Source organism: Clinocottus analis, unplaced genomic scaffold (genome assembly GCF_023055335.1).
Source record: "Clinocottus analis isolate CAN_PGR_092001 unplaced genomic scaffold, fCliAna1.0.p SCAF_16, whole genome shotgun sequence".
Taxonomy (NCBI): domain Eukaryota; kingdom Metazoa; phylum Chordata; class Actinopteri; order Perciformes; family Cottidae; genus Clinocottus; species Clinocottus analis.
The window spans coordinates 17,079,122-17,099,574 of NW_027175887.1; the positions used below are offsets into that span (position 1 = coordinate 17,079,122).

At 43.9% G+C, this 20,453-nt stretch overlaps 1 protein-coding gene across 1 annotated transcript; it reads left to right on the top strand.

Moving 5' to 3' along the window:
- Positions 1-1,744: 1,744 nt before the first annotated feature.
- LOC137786800 (C-reactive protein-like) lies at positions 1,745-3,369 on the top strand. The gene is made up of 4 exons (XM_068578903.1): positions 1,745-1,827; positions 1,913-1,973; positions 2,542-2,749; positions 2,859-3,369. The coding sequence occupies exons 2-4, from the start codon at positions 1,928-1,930 to the stop codon at positions 3,262-3,264; spliced, it is 660 nt and encodes a 219-aa protein (XP_068435004.1). The 5' UTR covers positions 1,745-1,827; positions 1,913-1,927; the 3' UTR covers positions 3,265-3,369.
- The last annotated feature ends 17,084 nt before the right edge of the window (positions 3,370-20,453 follow it).

Consider the following 20,453-nt stretch of genomic DNA (forward strand, 5'->3'; position numbering starts at 1 on the left):
ACGGCTAACGGTTTCCTCCGTTTCCAGTGTTTGTTCTAAGCTAAGCTAACTCAGCGATGAAACAAATGCTTTTTTTTGGGGGGGATTTTGCTTTTGCAGGATTAAAGCAAGTTTATGTCTTTAAACGTCTGCAGCGACGGTTCCTCTGTGTGTTGTTTCAGCTGACCTGAGGTCATGTTTCAGGTGACCTGAGGTCATGTTTCAGGTGACCTGAGGTCATGTTTCAGGTGACCTGAGGTCATGTTTCAGCTGACCTGAGGTCATGTTTCAGGTGACCTGAGGTCATGTTTCAGGTGACCTGAGGTCATGTTTCAGCTGACCTGAGGTCATGTTTCAGGTGACCTGAGGTCAGTGTTTTCACTCGGTACCGATTCCTCCGAACAAGTGAACTCTTTACAGCCGGCGGTGACGCCAGCGCCACCTGCTGGTCGACCCGCCGCCGTCGTCCTGGATGTTTTGTTCAATAAACGTCAAACTATGAGAACTGAAACGCTTCCTGCAGCATTTTGTGAGCTTCACCTTTTAATTTAAAGACATATTTGAGTGAGAATCTCTTTTTATTTCTCTAAAGAAGTCTTCAGATGCTTCAGTTAAAGTACTCACACCACACTGAAGTACAAGTACTCACACCACACTGAAGTACAAGTACTCACACCACACTGAAGTACAAGTACTCACACCACACTGAAGTACAAGTACTCACACCACACTGAAGTACAAGTACTAACCCCACACTGAAGTACAAGTACTAACCCCACACTAAAGTACAAGTACTCACGCCACACTGAAGTACAAGTACTCACGCCACACTGAAGTACAAGTACTCATGCCACACTGAAGTACAAGTACTAACCCCACACTGAAGTACTAGTACTGCATTCAATAGCTCACTTTAATGGAGGTAAGAAAGTATTATTTTGAAAATGTACTCGATAGATACAAATATTTAACTTCACTTCAAGTCAAACTTTGTGCTTTAAAAGTACTGCATGTACCTCTGAGATGTAGTACAGTAAAAGTACTGCATGTACCTCTGAGATGTAGTACAGTAAAAGTACTGCATGTACCTCTGAGATGTAGTACAGTAAAAGTATCTGACCCAAGATGAATTTCTTCAAAGTATCCAACAGATCAAAATAAAAACATGGAATCTAACAGATGTAATTGTTTTCTGTGCGTTGCACATCGTCTGTGAACCTTTGCACGTCTCCTGATGGACGGTGAATAAATATTTGATCACTGGCAGAAATCTGGACTTTGGTTCCAAGTCATTGAAATATTCTTAAAAAAAAGTCAATACAATAAACAACAAAGGTCGTTAAACCCTGAAGAGTCGCTTCCAGCTTCACTAATGAGAATAAAGTAGACTTGCTCTAAAGGGCTGTGATGTTTACTGGTTTTATTATCGGTGCAACACACTTTGCCAAAAAAGTATCCTGATTGTTCATAAGTTAAAAGATGTGGACATCTGGTGTGACTTTCTGAAAGTCTAAAAGTTCAAATCGCTCGTTTTTTTCTTCTTTTGTGCCGATCCGTGACTTCAACAACCTGTTGCATCGCTGCTGCTTCAGCTGCGTTCAGTAACATTCGCTCACGACTCAAAGAAAAATGGGTTCAGAGAAAGATAAAAAGTTGAGGAATGAATTCATCCGCAGGAGCATCGTGTGCACGTGACCTGGACTTTGTCAGATGCAGCGGCGTGAACTCGGGAACACTTCCGTGACCCCGAAGCGAGTCGACGCATTGCGCAACGACGGGTTCAGGGACCCGCGTACAAAAGCCCTCCGAGTGCAGGTCGCCTGCAGCGGACGCCTTCGCAGCTGCACGGTACGTACACGGCCTTCCTTGTACCTCGCTAATGTTTCATGAGCTCGTTTTTAACTCGTCACGCAACGATTTTCCTTTTCTGCAGGTTTGTGGAGACAACATGAGACTTTCCGCCATCCTGCTTCTTGTCTCCGCGCTGGTGGGCGGTAAGACTTCATGTGCATATCTGTGAATACTTATATAGATTGGTAATATTAAGACAAAACGCATCTACATCTGCTACAATAATCACAATCCAGCAAAGCATTGATATGTCAGGAAGCATATTCAGTGTTTTTCGGTTAAAAATTTGAAAAAAACTAAACAGATTCTCTACGTTAGAGTATGGCGAGTCAGGATGGGCACAAAGACGAGGAGGGTTTTCTGCTCTCTTGACGCCAAAACCCCATTTGAGTGACTGGGACAATTTCTCGTCGTTTTTCAGGGAAGCTTAAAGCTGAAATATTTGAAAAATAGCTGAAACTAGCGGAATACAGCTGAAGATAAGTGAACATAGCTGAAGATAGCTGAAAATAGCTGAAAATTGGTTTGTGTAGCTGAATATATGAAAGAGGACAAGAGGGCCAGAATAAGTACGTAAATAGAATAATAAGTTTATTAAAAGAACAAATGTACAACAATACAGAATAAGCGGATATTTGAATAACTCGTAATAACATGACACATGTTGTAAAGTGAACTCTCTCTCTCTCTCTCTCTCTCTCGGCCCCTCAGGGAGCGTCGCCATGAGGACCCTGGTGTTCCCCCAGGAGACCAGCACCAGCTACGTGGAGATGATCCCCCAGAAGCCCCTGAGCCTGAAGGCCTTCACTCTGTGCTTCCGCGTGGCGACGGAGCTCAAGGGCGAGCGCGAGGTCATCCTGTTCGCCTACCGGACGCCGGACTTCGACGAGCTGAACGTGTGGCGCGAGCTGGACGGAAGGTGACGGCGGCGAGTTTGCAACGAAACAACGACCGTTATTTATTTTGAAGCAGAGCATTTTACTGCAATGTTGATACATTAACGCTGCGTTCTGTCGCCGTGTGCGCAGGTTGTCCCTCTACATGAGCGGAGACGGCGTCTTCTTCGACGTGCCCCACATCAACGCCCTGGAGACCCACATTTGCATCACCTGGGACTCCGCCTCCGGCGCGGCCACCGTCTACATCGACGGCAAGAAGAGCGTGACGAAGATCTACCGCAAGAACCACGTGGTGCGCCCCGGCGGCAAGGTCATCATCGGACAGGATCCCGACAATTTCGTGGGGAACTTCGAACCCAATCAGAGCCTCGTCGGGGAGATCAGCGACATCAACATGTGGGACATCCTCCTCTGGCCCGACAACGTCCAGGAGTTGTTCGACAGGAAGAGGGTGGTGCCAGGAAAAATCTTCAACTGGGATACCGCTGAGCTTCAAATACACGGAGATGTGCATGTTATTGACAATGAGCTGTAGAATGACACACAAACACAAACAAGTGTCACACATCAGATTAGGGAAGTGATATGAAGTTCTGTACATTCACCTGCGATTCTTCTCAGTTCCAATAAAATGTATTGTGACAGTGCTGTGGTTGAAAATAGTTCATTATTTATGTGTTAAAGCTGCATTGAACCCACTGACGTTACCGTATGAAATGATGTGTTCTCTCTTATAACTATGGAAGCCCATTTCCGCCCAAAATAAAAAATAGGACCAAATGCAAAAAATTTTAAAAAACTTAGGACCAAAAAAAATTAGGACCAAAAAAATGTTTAAAAAATGCAATACGTTATTTCATCACTTTGGTTTTTACAATAACTTCATTTAAATGTAAACATGTATTGTTCATACAACAAAACAAGTACAAGTCACAAAATAGTCCAATCTTGTTTCAATTCACGTATTCTTTTAATTTAACATTGCAAGCACTGTTTTATATTTAAGTGCTCTTGTTATTTACCAAAAGATAGCTTAGCATTGTCAACCACCCGTAAGCCTATTGATGGGTTACTTTAAAGTAAATAATTCATTTAATATATGTGTGGACTTTGCATTTTACCCAGTTCTTAAAAATGGTCAATGGAACAACAATGACAACAACAAAGTACTTTGTGTGTACATATATTAGCTACAATTATATTTAGGCTGTAACTGTAATATTGACAATTGTAGTCAGTAGTCAAGTTTTCATTTCTCCTGGAATGAAACTGGAAACGTGTTTTTTTCTTTGCCTTTTTTCAAGTCAGAAAAAAAAAAACAACGAAAAAAAAAAAAATTCTTTTTATTGTCCTCATTTTTTAAATTTGTTTTTGGTCCGAATTTGTATTTTTTATTTTTTTTGGTCCTAATATTTTGTGTGTGTCTGGAATGGGCTTCCATACATAACAGACGTTCAATATGAATGATCATTACTACTTTTGTCCAACAGGTTTCCTCGTGTGTCGTTCGTGCTATGTTCCTGCTGGCCGCCAGGGGGCGGTGCTGCTGCGTGAGAGAGCACAGCCGCCGCTCGACATTGACAGACTGGAATTTTTTTTTAAAATTATAGACAAAATAATTTATTACGTCAACAAAACTGACTTTTAAAAAGGTAAAAGTTCATTCTTGTAGTAGTGTGTGTATATTTATATGTATATATTTATCATGTTTTAGCAGTAGTCGGTAATCATTTACATATCTCAGGCTGTTAAAATAAGTAATTAAATCAGTGTTTTCCTTCAAAACAACAGCGTCATTATGTAAACAAACGGACATTTAAAGGGTTAAATTCTGACTGCATGAAGCTGTTTGTTTGTTTTTTATTCTCTTCATGCCCTCGAAGAACAACAGGGCAACATTTGTTAAAGTTAAAGTTGAAGAGATGAGGACCAGGTGTGAAGCAGCGAGCTCAGGAATGTCACATCTCATCCTCTCAAGCTCGCTCTCCTTGTTTGTTTGTGGATGTTTACGTCAACAAAACACAAGAAGGAACAACAATCGCTTCTCCGCCTCCCGCCGAGCTCCAACATTCCTGCTTTGTGTCCGAGGAAAACAAAGCTGCTGCCCGAAGGAGCTTCCTGTCCCGAGGGCCATGAACCAACAACCTGCTGCAAGACCTGAAGACACAAGTCAAGACCTGAAGACAAAAGTCAAGACCTGAAGACACAGGTCAAGACCTGAAGACACAGGTCAAGACCTGAAGACACAAGTCAAGACCTGAAGACACAAGTCAAGACATGAAGACACAGGTCAAGACCTGAAGTCACAGGTCAAGACCTGAAGACACAGGTCAAGACCTGAAGTCACAGGTCAAGTCTTAAAGTCACAGGTCAAGACCTGAAGACACAGGTCAAGACCTGAAGACACAGGTCAAGTCTTAAAGTCACAAGTCAAGTCTCAACCATAAATTGTTCTGCTATATTAATGCTTTGAATATTAAATAAATAAAATCGACCCAGCAGAAGACGAGTTATGTAGCGACCTGCGACCTCTGACCTGTGACCTGTGACCTCTGACCTGTGATCTCTGACCTGTGCCCTCTGACCTGTGACCTCTGACCTGTGACCTCTCGACCTTCCTCTGTACATGACCACTGAGTGCTCGGTGTGATGAAGCTGACAGACGGCAGCGTTTCAGAGCTTTAAGGTAAGATAAGATAAAAATAGGATAAGATAAGATAGGATAAGGTAAGATAAGATAAAATAAGGTAAGATAAGATGAGATTTTCCTTTATTTCTGGTTCCCGGCGCCCACGCTGCTGTGGAGGTGGCGTCTCCATGGAAACCAGGAGCTTCGCTGGATCCACGTCGATCCTCTGGAAGAAGAAAACATTTTCTCTTCTGATTCAGAACTTTACGTCCTCCTGTTGTCGTACTGGTTAACCTGTAACCGGTTAGCACTGGTTAACCAGTCCTGGTTAACCAGTGGTGATTAACCAGGACTGGTTAACCAGGACTGGTTAACCGGTTAACCAGTGTTTTACTACTTTGTCTACTTCTGCCTGCATGTTTCTTCTGGATTCACCAAACTTTGCACATCTAAACATAACATTTCATCAAACTTGTAACACAATAATCGCTGCTCGTAATGTGAGAAATGAACTGCTGAAGCTTCATGACATCACCAACCTTCACTCTTTCACTCATTTATATCCTGAGGGTTCATGGAGGGATTCATAACTTCATTTATTCACATTCTAAACACGGTGGAAATGTATTTTCTGTATGAATTATTGACTTTAATACGTCAACAAGTGACGAGCCTCGCTGGAGTATTTAAACAATGTTCCTCATGAAAATAATCAAGTTGGGGAATCGACGAGTTCAAAGTGTTTTCCTTTAATTCGATCAGTGAAACATCAAATAAATCATCAAATAAATTATCAAATAAATCATCAAATGCGCACGAGCAAATTATCTCATGTTCCAAATCAAAAGTCGAACGTTGCAAATTATAAAGAAACGTTCCTCTGATGGACGATGACGTCGTGTTTATCGGCCCGTTGGAAGCTTTTTGTATTTATTTCAGTCTCATGGAGCATTTGGACCTGCAGAGGTTCACTTGAAGTGCATGAATTAAACCAGTCGTTGGGATTTTTTTCAAAATAAAAGCCTCCTTATCCCCCAAACAGCTAAAAAAAAAAAAAAACTCTGTCTGTCACAGAAGATGAACACACAACGAGTGATCTTTACGCCTCGCAAGCAAACTCACTCACGAGGAGTGAATGTGAGTGCAGTTCTCTCACTGGCCTCACGATGGCGGCGCCGAGCAGAGCGCTCACACCACCGCCCGAGAAATTAAAGGTTTTATTTGTTTTTTCACTCTTTCAGCCTCTCGATGGAAACCTGATGGAAGACGAGAGAGAGAGAGAGAGAGAGAGAGAGAGAGAGAGAGAGAGAGAGAGAGAGAGTCCTGAAACATGCTGGACCCCCGCTGATGTTTCAGAATAAAAGCCTCTCTCTCACAGCAGCAGCTGGATGCTAAGAGGCTCTGCTGGTGTTAATGGAAAAGAACAAACACACAAAAAGCCCACTTGACTTCACCGTGTGTGTGTGTGTGTGTGTGTGCGTGTGTGTGTGTGTGTGTGTGTGTGTGTGTGTGTGTGTGTGTGTCGCCTCCGTGAAGAGAGCTGGGGTTCTGTGGCGTGACCTCGTTGTTCTCCGTCACGTGTTCCACGGTGAAGAAGAAGAAGAAGAAGAAGAAGAAGAAGAAGAAGAAGAAGAAGAAGAAGAAGAAGAAGAAGAAGAAGACGACCTCAAAGTTTGTGCAGACTTCTCAGGATCCACTGAGCTCCTCTCCTCTCTCCTCTCTCCTCTCTCCTTCCTTCTGCATGAGTTCATATCCCATTCATGTACACACAACTAATAATAAAATATAATATTAAAAACGTTGCAGTATTTGTGTCTGCAGGTTTCCACGGATCACAAACATCATCATCATCATCACATTACATCTGCTGCTGTTGTGAGTCGGCGTGTTTCCATCGTTCCATTGCCTCATGAATCATTTCACATCCAGTGTCCTGTAACTGTTGTGTTGTTCGTGCTGAACACATGACGTCCATTAGTTACATTCATCCATTCATCCTCCTCCTTTTTTCCTTCTCTTCTGTTCTTTTGTCGTTTCTCTCGTCTCCGTTGTCGGTCCTCTCATGCCAAACGTCACCAACACTCGTGTGTTTGTTCTGTTCATCAAAGCTACGACCACTTCCTGTGTTGACAAAACGCACACTTTTTAAATTGTTTCAATGAAACATGAAACATCACAACACAAACAAGACAACGGACCTTTTTTGCGAGGTGACATTTATGTGTTAATTCAAATGTTTTGATCACAAACGCTCAATCTGCCTTCATCATCTTGACGATCTGCGTCACTAAAACTCTCGTTAGAGGAGTAAACTTTCAAAATGGCCGCCCTCGTGGGTGAAGAGCACAGGGAGAGGCGGGAGGAGGCGACGTGGTGAAGTCTTGTGCGACATCTTCACTGATTTGTTTCCTGTAATTGGATTCTCCAGGATCATTTTTCCCGCTCGCTCTTTCTCTCGCTCGCCGCTTAATTGTTCGCCGTCGCTCTCTCTCCCGGCGCTCCTCTCCGTTACCAAGGAAACAAAGCGGCTCTCGCGCTGCAGCCGTTCGGTTTCTCTTCAGCCTCCAACCTCTTTTCTTTAGATTTTGTCTTTTTCGACTGAGCTGAATGCAAATGTACAGAGACTTAAAAAAACACTTCACTAAAAAACACAAAAACACAAAAATACAAGGTTCATCATCTGAGGACCACGAAGAACAACAAATGACTATTTTATTTATGCAATCTCTCATTTAACTTAATATTTATTTATATTGAGTGGTCCTTCTAAATTGAGATCATTTTTGTTCTGTCAAAATGTTTCCTGTGAAAACGACCTTGAAAGGTTTCCTCTCCGTTTCAAGGACTCCAGGAAGTGACATGCAGGTTCATGAAAGCCAGAAGAGACTCACACGACCTGCAGAGGATGAACCCTCCAGCCTCCATCAAGTCTTCAGAGTTCATCACCAGCAGAGCGCCTCACCGGCCTCCACCAACACCTCCCTCCATCCATCCCTCCATCCATCCCTCCATCCATCCCTCCATCCATCCATCCCTCCATCCATCCATCCCTCCATCCATCCATCCATCCATCCCTCCATCCATCCCTCCATCCCTCCATCCATCCATCCATCCCTCCCTCCATCCATCCCTCCATCCATCCCTCCATCCATCCCTCCATCCCTCCATCCATCCATCCATCCATCCCTCCATCCCTCCCTCCATCCATCCCTCCATCCCTCCCTCCCTCCATCCATCCCTCCATCCATCCCTCCATCCATCCATCCATCCATCCATCCATCCCTCCATCCATCCATCCATCCATCCCTCCATCCCTCCATCCCTCCCTCCCTCCCTCCCTCATCATCCAGCGTTACAGGACGAGTGTACTCTGTGTTCTTTTAGCAGCTTCACTTCTGTATTCACACTTGGAAAATGTATCAAATTGTTGCCTATTTTAATAAAATTGTTGCCTATTTTAATCTCTCAAACTGCAACAAAACAAACTCCTTCAAGCCGTCTTTGAGCTACAATGAATTGCACATAAAATGTACATTGTTATACAAATCATGCATGAAAAACATAGAAGTCAGAGTGAACATTCGACCTCACTATGTTATGTTAGATTGACTGAGGCTTTTCAGACGCTGATCAACAGGAAAAAACTTCCACGTCAAAGTGAAAACAAACCTCTGTGATAAACGATACGACACTAAACGCTCGTTTGCAGGATTCACATTTTACTCGACTGCAGGATTAATAAACTCGCTTCTGGACGCCCGGCGGCTGAACGGCTCGTTAAAAGCAAAGGAAATAGCAGAAATATGAAACTCAAAGTGGATTTCACGTCTCTGTGTTTGAGCTAAAAGGTTTGTGCGTCCTCGTCATGAACACGCTGACCGGCTCCTTCTGCTGCTCCAGGGGTCAGAGGTCAAACCTGCTCCGTAATCCCTCGTTCATTGTCTCAGATAATCCATGAAGGCAGCGCTGTGAGCGTTCAATAAACTCCATCTGTTCGGCCTTTTTGGTGTTTTTGTTTGGGTCTATAAAAACATCTGTAACGTCACGGGACACCGACACGCCCCCGATAACGTCTTAATAATAATAATAATAATAATAATAATAATAATAATGCATGAATTAAAATATAATGTATAAAATGACATATAAAGAATGCAATCATTTAAAAAGGAACAAGCTAAACTATTAGGTTAATAAAAGTTAATTCAACAAATCATACAGAATTCATAATAAATCAGCGTTATGATGAGAAGAGGAAAACTCATGAATGAGGCGTTTTCCAGATTTCTGCAACACCGGGAGAATGTTTGTGTTATTATTATATGATATATATGATGACGAACTTTAATAACGGACTTTAAAGTCGTGCTATTGGACGAGCTGACTGGTGTCACTGGGAGTCCAGTCCTCCTCCCAGCACCGTGACCTTCGGCCCAGTTCATGTGTCCACTACTGATCTATTTTAACCAGTCGGCTGAGACACACACACACACACACACACACACACACACACACACACACACACACATTCCGGTCGTGTTCTCAGAGCGACGTTTAAAGAATTAAAAACATGACGTCTGGTTTCCGCTTCACTGACGTGAGATTATTTATTTTATCTGCTCGCCCACGTCAGTCCGCACTTGATTTGATTTTATCGTCGTTATCCAAGTATTTCCTAAAATTTGTTCCGTGTCCCGAAGATGTCCTTTACATGAATACACAACGTTTACCCAAACAACAAAACCATAAAAAACGATCAGCATAAATATGTGGATTGATTTAAAGAAATTTTAAGGCGACAATGAAGGTTAAATGTATGTATATATATATATAAAATACACAACACTACTACGCTACGCTGTTGTACAGCTAAAGCTACTGCACTCTATTTTATTGAGTTCCCTTTTAGCGATTAGCATTTAGCAGCTAAAGAGACAGATATTAGGTGGTGGGGAGAACAAAAGCGGAGCTAAAAAGAGGGAGACTACTGTAAAAGTCGTGTTACAAGCAGCTACTACCCTTGTTGGTTGTCCTCGCTAGCTCCCCGCTGTAGCGAGCTAGCGCTGCTGCCCGAGTCGGGCCTCGAGCCGGGGCTGGTCCCTGCTATCTTCGATGGTTGTTGGGGAGCTAGCAGCAGCGCTAGCTGGCTACAGCGGGGAGCTAGCGAGGACAACCACCGAAAGTAGTAGCGGCTTGTAACCCGATTTTTACGGTATTGGACGTTTGTTGATCAGGTGACACAAACACAGCGGCTCCAGATGAAGAGTAATGGTGCTCTGTAACTGCTGGATGTTTAAATAAAGCTTTGCCAACAAGCGCAAGACCTTAAACATGTGAGCTGTTAGCGCTGATAGCTTCAGTGTCGGTTGTATTTTATGTGCTCTATTGCTTCAGAGGTGTGTTTTACCTGCAGGCAGGAAAGATGTCCCTCGAGGACAAAAGTGTGGATCAAGGTCACGCGGTGTTTGTCATAAGCAAAGAAAACGTTCCGTCGCACACTTTGACTCCAAAGTGTTGCGGCGGCATGAATGTTCATGTTGACAGAAACCGGATGACTCGCACCAATCGACACGGCGTGGGAGTAAAACATACAAAACATGATTTACTTCATCTGAACGCAAAGACATATCTTTTATCCAGAGTGTCTTGCTCCTGTGTTCGAGCCCCAGATGATTCATTTTCAAGTCATTCAGACGTTAGTGTACACATTAATAACTCAAAACCAGCCACCATCGACCTGCAATTAACCCCTAAACTACCACATGAGCTCTGTTTTTAAACGACTGTCACAATAAAGTAAGGCAAGGTAGGTAGGTAGGTAGGTAGGTAGGTAGGTAGGTAGATAGATAGAGAGGAAGGTAGATAGGTCGGTCGGTAGGTAGGTAGGAAGGAAGGAAGAAAGGTAGGTAAATAGGAAGGTATGTAGGTAGGTAGGTAGAAAGGTAAGTATAGGTAGGTAGGAAGGAAGGGAGGTAGGAAGATAGGTAGGTAGGTAGGTAGGTAGGTAGGTAGGTAGGTAGGTAGGAAGGTAGTGAGGTAGGAAGGTAGGTATAGGTAGGAAGATAGTTATAGGTAGGTATAGGTAGGTAGGTAGGTAGGTAGGAGTTTTTGTACTTTTATAAATGACTTGTTGTGTTCGGCTCCCTGCGTGTCGGACGGAGAGCAGCACGACGTCACGTCTGCAGCTCCGGGAGCGTAAACAAAAAAGGTTAAAAAAAAATGTCAGGAATGCAGCGGGGCGAGAGCACGGGGGTCAGAAAGTGTACATTGCCCAGAACGATACGGCAGTGACACGTGTGGGAGGCGCCGGCGTTCCCTCTATGCAGCACATTCCTGCTGCAGGAGGCCTTCAGGATCAAGGGGCTCGCTGCTGCCTTCTCCTGCCTGCCGGTTTAATCACATTTAACAAAAAAAAAAAAAAAAAGGAGGCTACAAGCACAGGGACATCTGGACCGGACTGCGGAGCCGGCTGCTGCGAGGCCACGCCCCCTTTCTCTCGATTCGATCGCGACGCGGACCAATGGCGGGAGCCGTCCGTCACGGCGCTGAGCCCGCCCCCGGCCCCGCCCCCGGCCCCGCCCACAGCCCGCCTCCTCAGCCTCGCGGGACTCCAGTCCGGGTCTTCTCTCTCGCTTGTTCCCTCGCTCCTGAAAAGTAGGTCACTGTTTGCTTTGTATTATTCAGCAACTGGAATGATTGTGCGGTGAGGGTTCTTGACTGTGATCTGGGTGACATGCAGCCAGCCAGTGGTGTGCGAGAGAGAGAGAGAGAGACAGAGAGAGGGTGAGGGTGAGGGAGAGAGAGAGAAAGAGAAACCCGCCCGGCAACAGCAAAAAAAAAAAGCCTCCGTCAGTTCCATTAAGATAATGTTTCTGCTTAGTGAAACTTCCATCGGTTTTGTTCGCGCTCTCAACGCCGAAGCTGTGACTTCTGTGAGTGACCCGTCGGCCTGTAAGACCTCACTCAGGGGAAAGAAACCCACAGAGCGGCACACGGGCCTGGCGAAGGGATACAAACAGTCAGTGAAGCTGTGAGGTGAAGGGAGGCGAGGGCACAGTGACATGAAATAACACGTAAGAGCATTCATTAAAACACACACACACACACACACACACACACACACACACACACACACACACACACACTCACTCACTCACCTTATGGCCTTTGTGAGGGTTGATCCCGTCTTGCCTGCAGCACACTGGTACATAAGATCCAGCAGGTGTTGGTCTGTAGGCGTGCAGGTGTGTGAACTGTGAATAAGTGCCTCCCCGCCCCCCCAGTTTGTATTAAAAATGTTTTCTTTTGTTGTTGTTTGTTTCAATGAATCAACCTGGATTGAGTCCATCGTTACGGGACCTGGAACGCATGCAGAGAGCTATTACGCAATCCAGAGGATTTTAGATGATTACTGCTATTGATGCACTTTGTGAAGGTTTTTTTAATTTATTTTTGGACCGGCTCCATCTGAAAATACAAGAACAAACTTGTGCTAGTAGAAAAAAAAGATGAATGATTACCTGTTGAATAACATAATTACTGTTTACGCAGTTTTTTTCATTGTTGGAGTCAGGAAAGTTCATATTTGTTTTAACCTTCCTCTTGTGTTAGCTTTCTGGTAGCATCTCTTCTCATCTCCTGGTTACCTCGTTAGGATTCCTTATCCATGAACATATTGTTGTATGTTTTAATATTTTTGGTGTGGGCCTCTGGGCCTTTTCTTTGTCAGGATACGCCTCCATTTCTATTAAAAACATGTAAAATGAACCTAAATAAATAAAAGCTTGTTGTGTTACTTGACTATTACTGAGGGGATAAGAACACATCTCTTTAATACATTTATTGTTTCATTTGAATAGTATTACTATAGTAACATCTCTGGTGCTACGGGTCGGTTTGGACCCATGTATATTTACTTCAAGAAAAAGGCTAAAAAAATATTTTTTTCCAGCAATATAACTTTCATACAAACACAAAATGAAAAGCAGAACAAGTCACAATACAACATATAGATTTACAACAATCAGTCAAGAAAATCTTTAGTGAAACATTTTCTTTCCTCCTGACACAATAAACATTAACCAGATTTTCTAAAAACATACGGTTGAGTTCTTTATATTCTGTCTTTCCTTCCTGATTCAGCTTATTCTCTTTTTTCTTTCTCTCCGCCTGAATAAGAAAAACCTTCATCGTAACCGCAGGCGAGGTGAGCTTGTTAACGTCGCCGTCAAAGTGCCTCCGAACACAAAGCCACGCGAATAAAAGACGGAGAACTCATCTCCCGCCCTCCTGCTGTGCCTCTGATAACCTTTTCTCCCTTTTTCTCATTAACGGATGGAGATTACAGATGATTTTTCTTTCATCTCAGCGTGATAGAAACCCATCAAACGGTCCGACGGCTCCATCGGCCCGCTTGATGGGTCTCGCTGTTCCTCATCTTCTCATCTTGTGGTTTTGAGAAGAGGTCTGAGCTCGCGGTGTTCCTCAGGGCTAACAAAAGGTGTGGCGGCTCATGTTCACTTCCTGCAAACGCAGCAGCTCGTTTCACGCCAGAGGTTAACAAAGGTCGTTCCAGCCGACAGGGACGAAGGCGTGGAGGAGAACGAGTGTCAATAAAAGGTGTTGACCTTTCACTTCCAACAACGTGCTGCCTTTCAAAAACACGTGTGAAGCCTTCATGATAATTATAGTTATTACAAATCTATCTCGCTCGTTAAAAGTGTGTGTGTGTGTGTGTGTGTGTGAAGTTGCGTGGCAAGTTCATACGGGGAAAAGAGTTTTGTCCTCAGGCGTGATCCTGTCACGTGAACATGAACCCGTTTCAAGGTGAAAGACGGACACAGTGTGTGTGTGTGTGTGTGTGTGTGTGTGCATGAATGTTGGGTCTTATTTAACAGTTCCTGATTTGGGGGTTTTGAGGTTATTGCCCTTGACTTAAGTCCATCTTTCACCTTGAAACGGGTTCATGTTTACGTTACATGATCACGTTCGAGGACAAAAACCTTTTCCCCGTATGAACAACTTCCCACGCAACACACACACACACACACACACACACACACACACACACACACACACACACACACGTGTAATCTCATGCACGCACCAGAGGCAATTTCATCAGGATGGGAGACGATTATCTCGGCCCTTTGCACACTGATCGAACCTCAATTCAACATACAAGAGATGTGAAATTGTGTTTTTTCTTTTCTTGTCTTCCCAAAGTCCTCCAAAACATATCTGATTCAAAACTAAATAATAACACTAGTCCATCAAACACGGGGATCTGTCAAATAATGATCGATTGTCAGACACTCTCTTCTTTTTAAAAATCGCCATTTCCTACGAATTTTCCCCATTGCAGCGTTTTCTTATCCGGTTTCTTCTCACGAAGGAATGCGGCGACTTCCTGAGTCTTTTAGTTTCCTCTTGGTGTTCGACAGCAAACCGGCTCGTGCAGCAACAGGTTCTGTCGGTTCTGCCGGCTGGTCGCACCGTCTGCATCCTCTTCTTATATCAAGTCTTTTATTCGGATGTCTTAAAACCAATTCCTCCTCTAGGGGGCGCAGACTGAGCAATTGTTGTAAAAACTGTGATTTTATGAAGAAGAAAAAAAGCCCAAACTGCTGTATTTGGATGTATTGAACACCATAAGTAATATACAAGTGACATATATGACTTGGTACATGAAGAAATTCAAATAGCCTCAATGGCCCCAATGAGTCCAATGCCAATGGACCATTATCCATCTCACGTGAGCTAACGTAGCCACATGAAGCTAATCGTATCTTACCTCAAGCTATCGGCTGTCTCAAAACCCTCCCGAGAAATGTTGCATCTGCAAATATACCGCTGATCGAACTGAATTGAATGAATGTTATTTTCTATACGGAAGACTTGTTCCCTTCATCAGAAAAGCCTCTCAGTCGGGATGAAATGATGTCCGTCCTCTCCCAGGAGCAGCACATTAATCTGTTCCCACTGTCGGCTATTACTCACCTCCTGAACACCAAACTGTGCCAGAAATATCAGCAGCATTTTTTCTTCTTTTTTAATCTTGAAAGCATTTTAAAAACGTCAGTAGGAAAAGGTCAACGTGTGCACGATTCGCTTCCTCGCCGCAGCGGCTGAGACAGAAATGTGACGTCGGTGTAATCGGCGTGTCCGCGCAGCCTTGTGCTCGTTCTTTTTTTTATTTACGGCATTGCGTGAAATTCCTCCTGCATTGAAGCGGTTGCTCATCCGTCCCCGCGCACCATCTTGCATGTTCTCAGTGGGAACGCGCCGGCCCACTCAGCCGCCTGCTCGCCTTTGTTTTCCTGCTCGCTGGGTTTTCAAAGCCTCGTCCTCCGCCGGGACGAACATCCAACGTGTCCAAAAGAAGCTGGAGACGGGGGATGCGGTCTCCTTCAGAATGCGATTCAGAAGCATTTACTTACACGCACGAGGAGTTTGTGGTTGTCAAATGGGATCAGGTCAAGGCCCTCCACGACAGATTTAAAGAATATACATCGTAAAAGTCGGGTTATAAGCCGATACGACCTTCGGTGGTTGTTTTCGCTAGCTTCGGTGCATGTCGGGGAGCTAGCGGGGAGCTAGCAGCAGCTCTAGCTGGCTATAGCGGGAAGCTAGCAAGTAGCTTCAGTGGTTGTTCCCGCTATCTTCGGTGGTTGTTCCGGAGCTAGCAGCAGCGCTAGCTGGCTATAGCGAGGAGCTAGCGAAGACAACCACCGAAGGAATAACCCGACTTTTACAGTATGCATTTAAAATCCTTTAAAAATAGTTATTTATTACATATTAAAGAAATATAAGTATAAATTGGACTCGTGGAAAAGTATACGTTTATGAAGATAATTGGATGTCTTCTATATTAAATATTAATTTCTTAAAAACATCTTTTAAAGGCACTTTCATATGAAATATATACCCATGTGTTACATCACAAATTGCAGAACAATCTCAGCTCTCTATAATAATGTTATATTAAATAATGCTTTGCACTGGTTAGGAGGTACTTGGCTGAAACAATATTTCACAAAGGGGATACATCACTGAAAAAAGGTTGAAAACCACTGCATTAGACAAACAACAACAGTCAACAAGAAATAGAAACATTACATTTACAATAGAATATAAAATAAAATGCACAGATAACAGATAACGAAGGTTTAAAAAATAACCAAATCATTAGACTTTAGGCAACAAGAGACGTTTGATAACCGCATTTCTTTCAAGATGAACTCTCCAAAAAACAAACACTGAAAGATTGAATCTTTTCACTGTTGTCAGATGTAATAACTTCCTCCCAGGTAGCGTCGCCAGGTAACCAGACACATTATGCAACGTCTCGCTCCCCCACAGCCCGCACAGAAGAAGTGGACTTAGTCACGGTGACGTCACCGTCCATTTCTATTCCACAGGATCTGTTTGAAACGCTGGACGAGACCGGCATGCACCAGGAGAGAAACCACTGTTGCCGTTCCCGCCACAGTAATGACAGTAAACATCGCCGCACGCTTCCACCGAACCCAAAGCATCGCCTGTTGGGCGGAGGCAGCAGACCGAGAGCAACACACACACACACACACACACACACACACACACACACACACACTAGAACATGTCTGACCCCCTGACTGCCGCCCTCGGACGAACACGAGGAGTTCAGTGGCACAAACTCACAGGATTACATCAGAAACATGTTCAGAGTTTCCTTCCGCAGCGTCTTCCAGAAGTCGTCTCGCTGCTTTATTTTTGTTTTGTTTTAATTATCCGTTCAATAAAGATGAATCACATCGTGAGTTTGAGCCGTTTTTTAAGAGCAGATCGACATCCTCGAGCTCTGAGACCCTCTCTTTGAGCTCTCAATGATGAGAGCTTGTTATTGTGAACGCTGCATTAGTGAAGGTACTTTTACTCTGCTCTACGCAGTTTTGAGGTACTTGTACTTTACACTTCGTTTTGCAACCCAAAAATATGTTTTCTTTATTTTATTAATCAACTGGGAAGGTTTCATGGTGATACATCTTCCCTTAAATATTTATGGTTCTCTACCTACCAACGTCTACCTATCTACCTATATCTACTGATACCAACTTCCCCATAGCTACCTACCTCCACCTACCTATACATATCTACCTACCTACACCTCCCTACCTATAGCTATGTACCTATAACTACCTACCTATGTATACCTACCTACCCACCTATACCTATACCTACCTATATCTACGTACCTACTTACTTACTTATACCCACCCACCTATACCTATCCACCTACCTACATACCTATACCTACCTATACCTACCTACATCTATCTACCTACCTACCTACCGCTATCTATTACATCATTTGTTTGTTTGTTTCTAGACGGTGAATGTTAAAAGAAAAGTGTTCAACGGCCCGACCTGCAAATCAAACTTGTTGCTCTTCTTCTTTTTCTTTTAAAAAGCACATTGTGAGCCAACCATCTCCACCCAAAGCTGTTTTGAAGGCGAAAAGCCGGCAGCAGCTGGTGGAGAGGCATGTTGAATGCTTTGTTCCAGACTGCAGCAGTGGAGGAGCCCTCCTCCTCCTCGTCCTCCTCCTCTTCCTCCTCCTCCACCCACGCCGCGAGCAGCGCATCGGTCAGACAGGACGACGGGAATAGCAGCAGCGTCGTAGGTGGAGGTGGAACGAGCTGCAGAAACATGAGGGCGGCAAAAAAAAAAAAAAAGATGATCAGCGGCAAAGTTGAAGGAAGCACGCGAGCAAGCCGCCGTCCAATTAGGAGCTGATTGGCTGAGAGGCGGCCGGCGGCGTGGAAGTAGGTCGCGTTAACCAGAACACGAACCCGCTGTCCTCGTCCTCCGGATCTCAGTCAGGAGAGACGACCACGTTGCCTGGAAACAGGAGGAAAAAATGCTTATTCTTCAGTTCTCCAAGGCTTCACGTCGGCGGCGGCGTTGTTGTTGTGAAGCTCAGAAAAAATACAGACGGAGAAGATGTTCCTCTGGGGTCCGAGGCCATTTTCTTAATTTTATATCATTTCTTAAATTCCCCTTTTAAAGGCGCTTGCATTCAATAAATCGTATAAACGATATGGTACGATGAACCATGTGAACAGTCTCAGCTCTCGACATGAGGCACCATTGTCATGAGGCACAAGTGTGGAGGGATAACATGACGGCCCTCAAGCTTTAGATTTTGGAAATTCTTCTTATCTCTGGTGAAAACATAACTTTACTCATGTAGAAGAGCTGTTTTGGTGATGGAAGTTGGTACCTGCACGCCGCCGCTGGGCTCAACACGCATTCTATACATTTTTTATATATATTTGATAGTTTATAACGACCTGGTCGCGTTCCTCCGGCTCGTTCAGGCGGATCGTGAAGACTTTCAGGACACCGGAGGATTTACTCGGTAATCCTCAGCCGGTCAAAAGCTGGCAGACGACTATTTTTTGCTCCTGTTTCTTTTTTTTAATCTGCAGGAGACGGGCCGCTGACCAGGATTTCAAGGCGTCGCTTGAGTGCATTACTGCTATTGTTTGAAAAAGTAAAAGTGCATCAAAAACTATTATTTTACATGAACAAAATACTTACTGGTTCTGCAGCTTTATGGATTTAATATATGATTTGCTGCATCTAACAAAGAAGAGCCATTAAGAAAAAATTGTGTTAAAGCAAGTAAATGAGTCAAAACAATAAGAATATAATACAATAATCAAAACAACAATGCTTCAACGAGGTTGACAGCAAATGCAGTCCAGCAAACAGAAAGAAATATATTCACAGGGTTTTATTCAGCGTTTCTTTTACTTGGATCTAAACTTATGTGGAGTTGCATCTTTGGTTAAATCTCTTTTTAGGAGGTAAAGATCCAACAAAAACACATTTGAAGAGATTGAATATCAACAATAAAACTAATAAATCTCCTCTTAGAGTCCAGGAGCATTAACGTGTGGTCGATAGAAGCCGAGCCGCGGCTCAAGGACTTCCTGTTCCTCGCTGAGCAGAGCCGTCTCCATAGCAACTAAATGTGTGTTAGTAGTTAGTAGCGCCGTGTGAATCACTGAAACACACACACACACACACAGACACACACACACACACGGTCCTCCTGCTTTATTCCAACAGCTCGGCCGGCTCTGGTGTCTGAATGCAGGAGGACGATGATGCAGTACCCAACGTGTCCACCGGGGAGAATTATAAATAATGTACTACATGAACATCATGCTGCATAGAAGAAGACTTGAAACTAGAGATTGAGACATAAACTCATGTTTACAATGTTTACTGAGGGAATACATCAAGAGAGAAGTAGAGTCACTTATATAGACTTCTATACAACCAGAGGAGTCGCCCCCTGGTGGTCAGGAGAGAGAATGCAGCTTTAACACATGAAGCATAGACTTCTATACAACCAGAGGAGTCGCCCCCTGGTAACTAAACAAACCTGGTTCGAGGCGTGAACATCATCAGACTCACGAGGAACCCGGTTCCTTCCTCTATCAAACCGGTTCATGCGGCACAGAAACTTGCGGTTAATCCCGATTACATCAACTGGCGCGTCGCCAAATAACTCTCTTAGCGTTAGTATGCAAATACACTGATCGTTCACTGACTCCTCCTTTTCAAACAACGGAGGCTTCGTCGCTAACGCTAAAGCTAAAGATCAGAGAAGCGCTCGGTCACTTTTCCACTCGTGTATTTAAAGAACAATCTTCCCTCAAAACAGGAATTTAGGTTTACGCAACAAAACCAATGAGGGTCAGAGCCGAAGACACCAAGAAAACAAGTCAACGCTGTCCTCATAACACGGTTTGTGTTCACAGGAAGTAACAAAGTTAGGTTTCAGCAAACAAAACTACTCGGTTATGTTCAGAAAAAGATCGACCGTTAGGTTCAAATAACTAAGCGCCGTTACCGAAGTACGAGAGTAACGTAACAAACAAGTCAACGTTGTTTTGTCGCTTCACGGCGGGAAAGAACCTGCAGCCTTTTGGGGCGAGTTGGACCCAAAAGACGCCGCATGAGGGCCTCGATTGACCGCCGAAATTATGGCGCATTATGTCCTTTGCGAGGTACGACTCCGAGTGTCTTTAGACTAGTTG

Excerpts from the sequence above, each read along its gene's own strand:
- LOC137786800 (XM_068578903.1), top strand. The coding sequence starts at position 1,928 with ATGAGACTTTCCGCCATCCTGCTTCTTGTCTCCGCGCTGGTGGGCG. Across the intron at positions 1,974-2,541 it reads TGTCTCCGCGCTGGTGGGCG|GGAGCGTCGCCATGAGGACC; the intron begins GTAAGACTTCAT and ends TCGGCCCCTCAG. Across the intron at positions 2,750-2,858 it reads TGGCGCGAGCTGGACGGAAG|GTTGTCCCTCTACATGAGCG; the intron begins GTGACGGCGGCG and ends CCGTGTGCGCAG.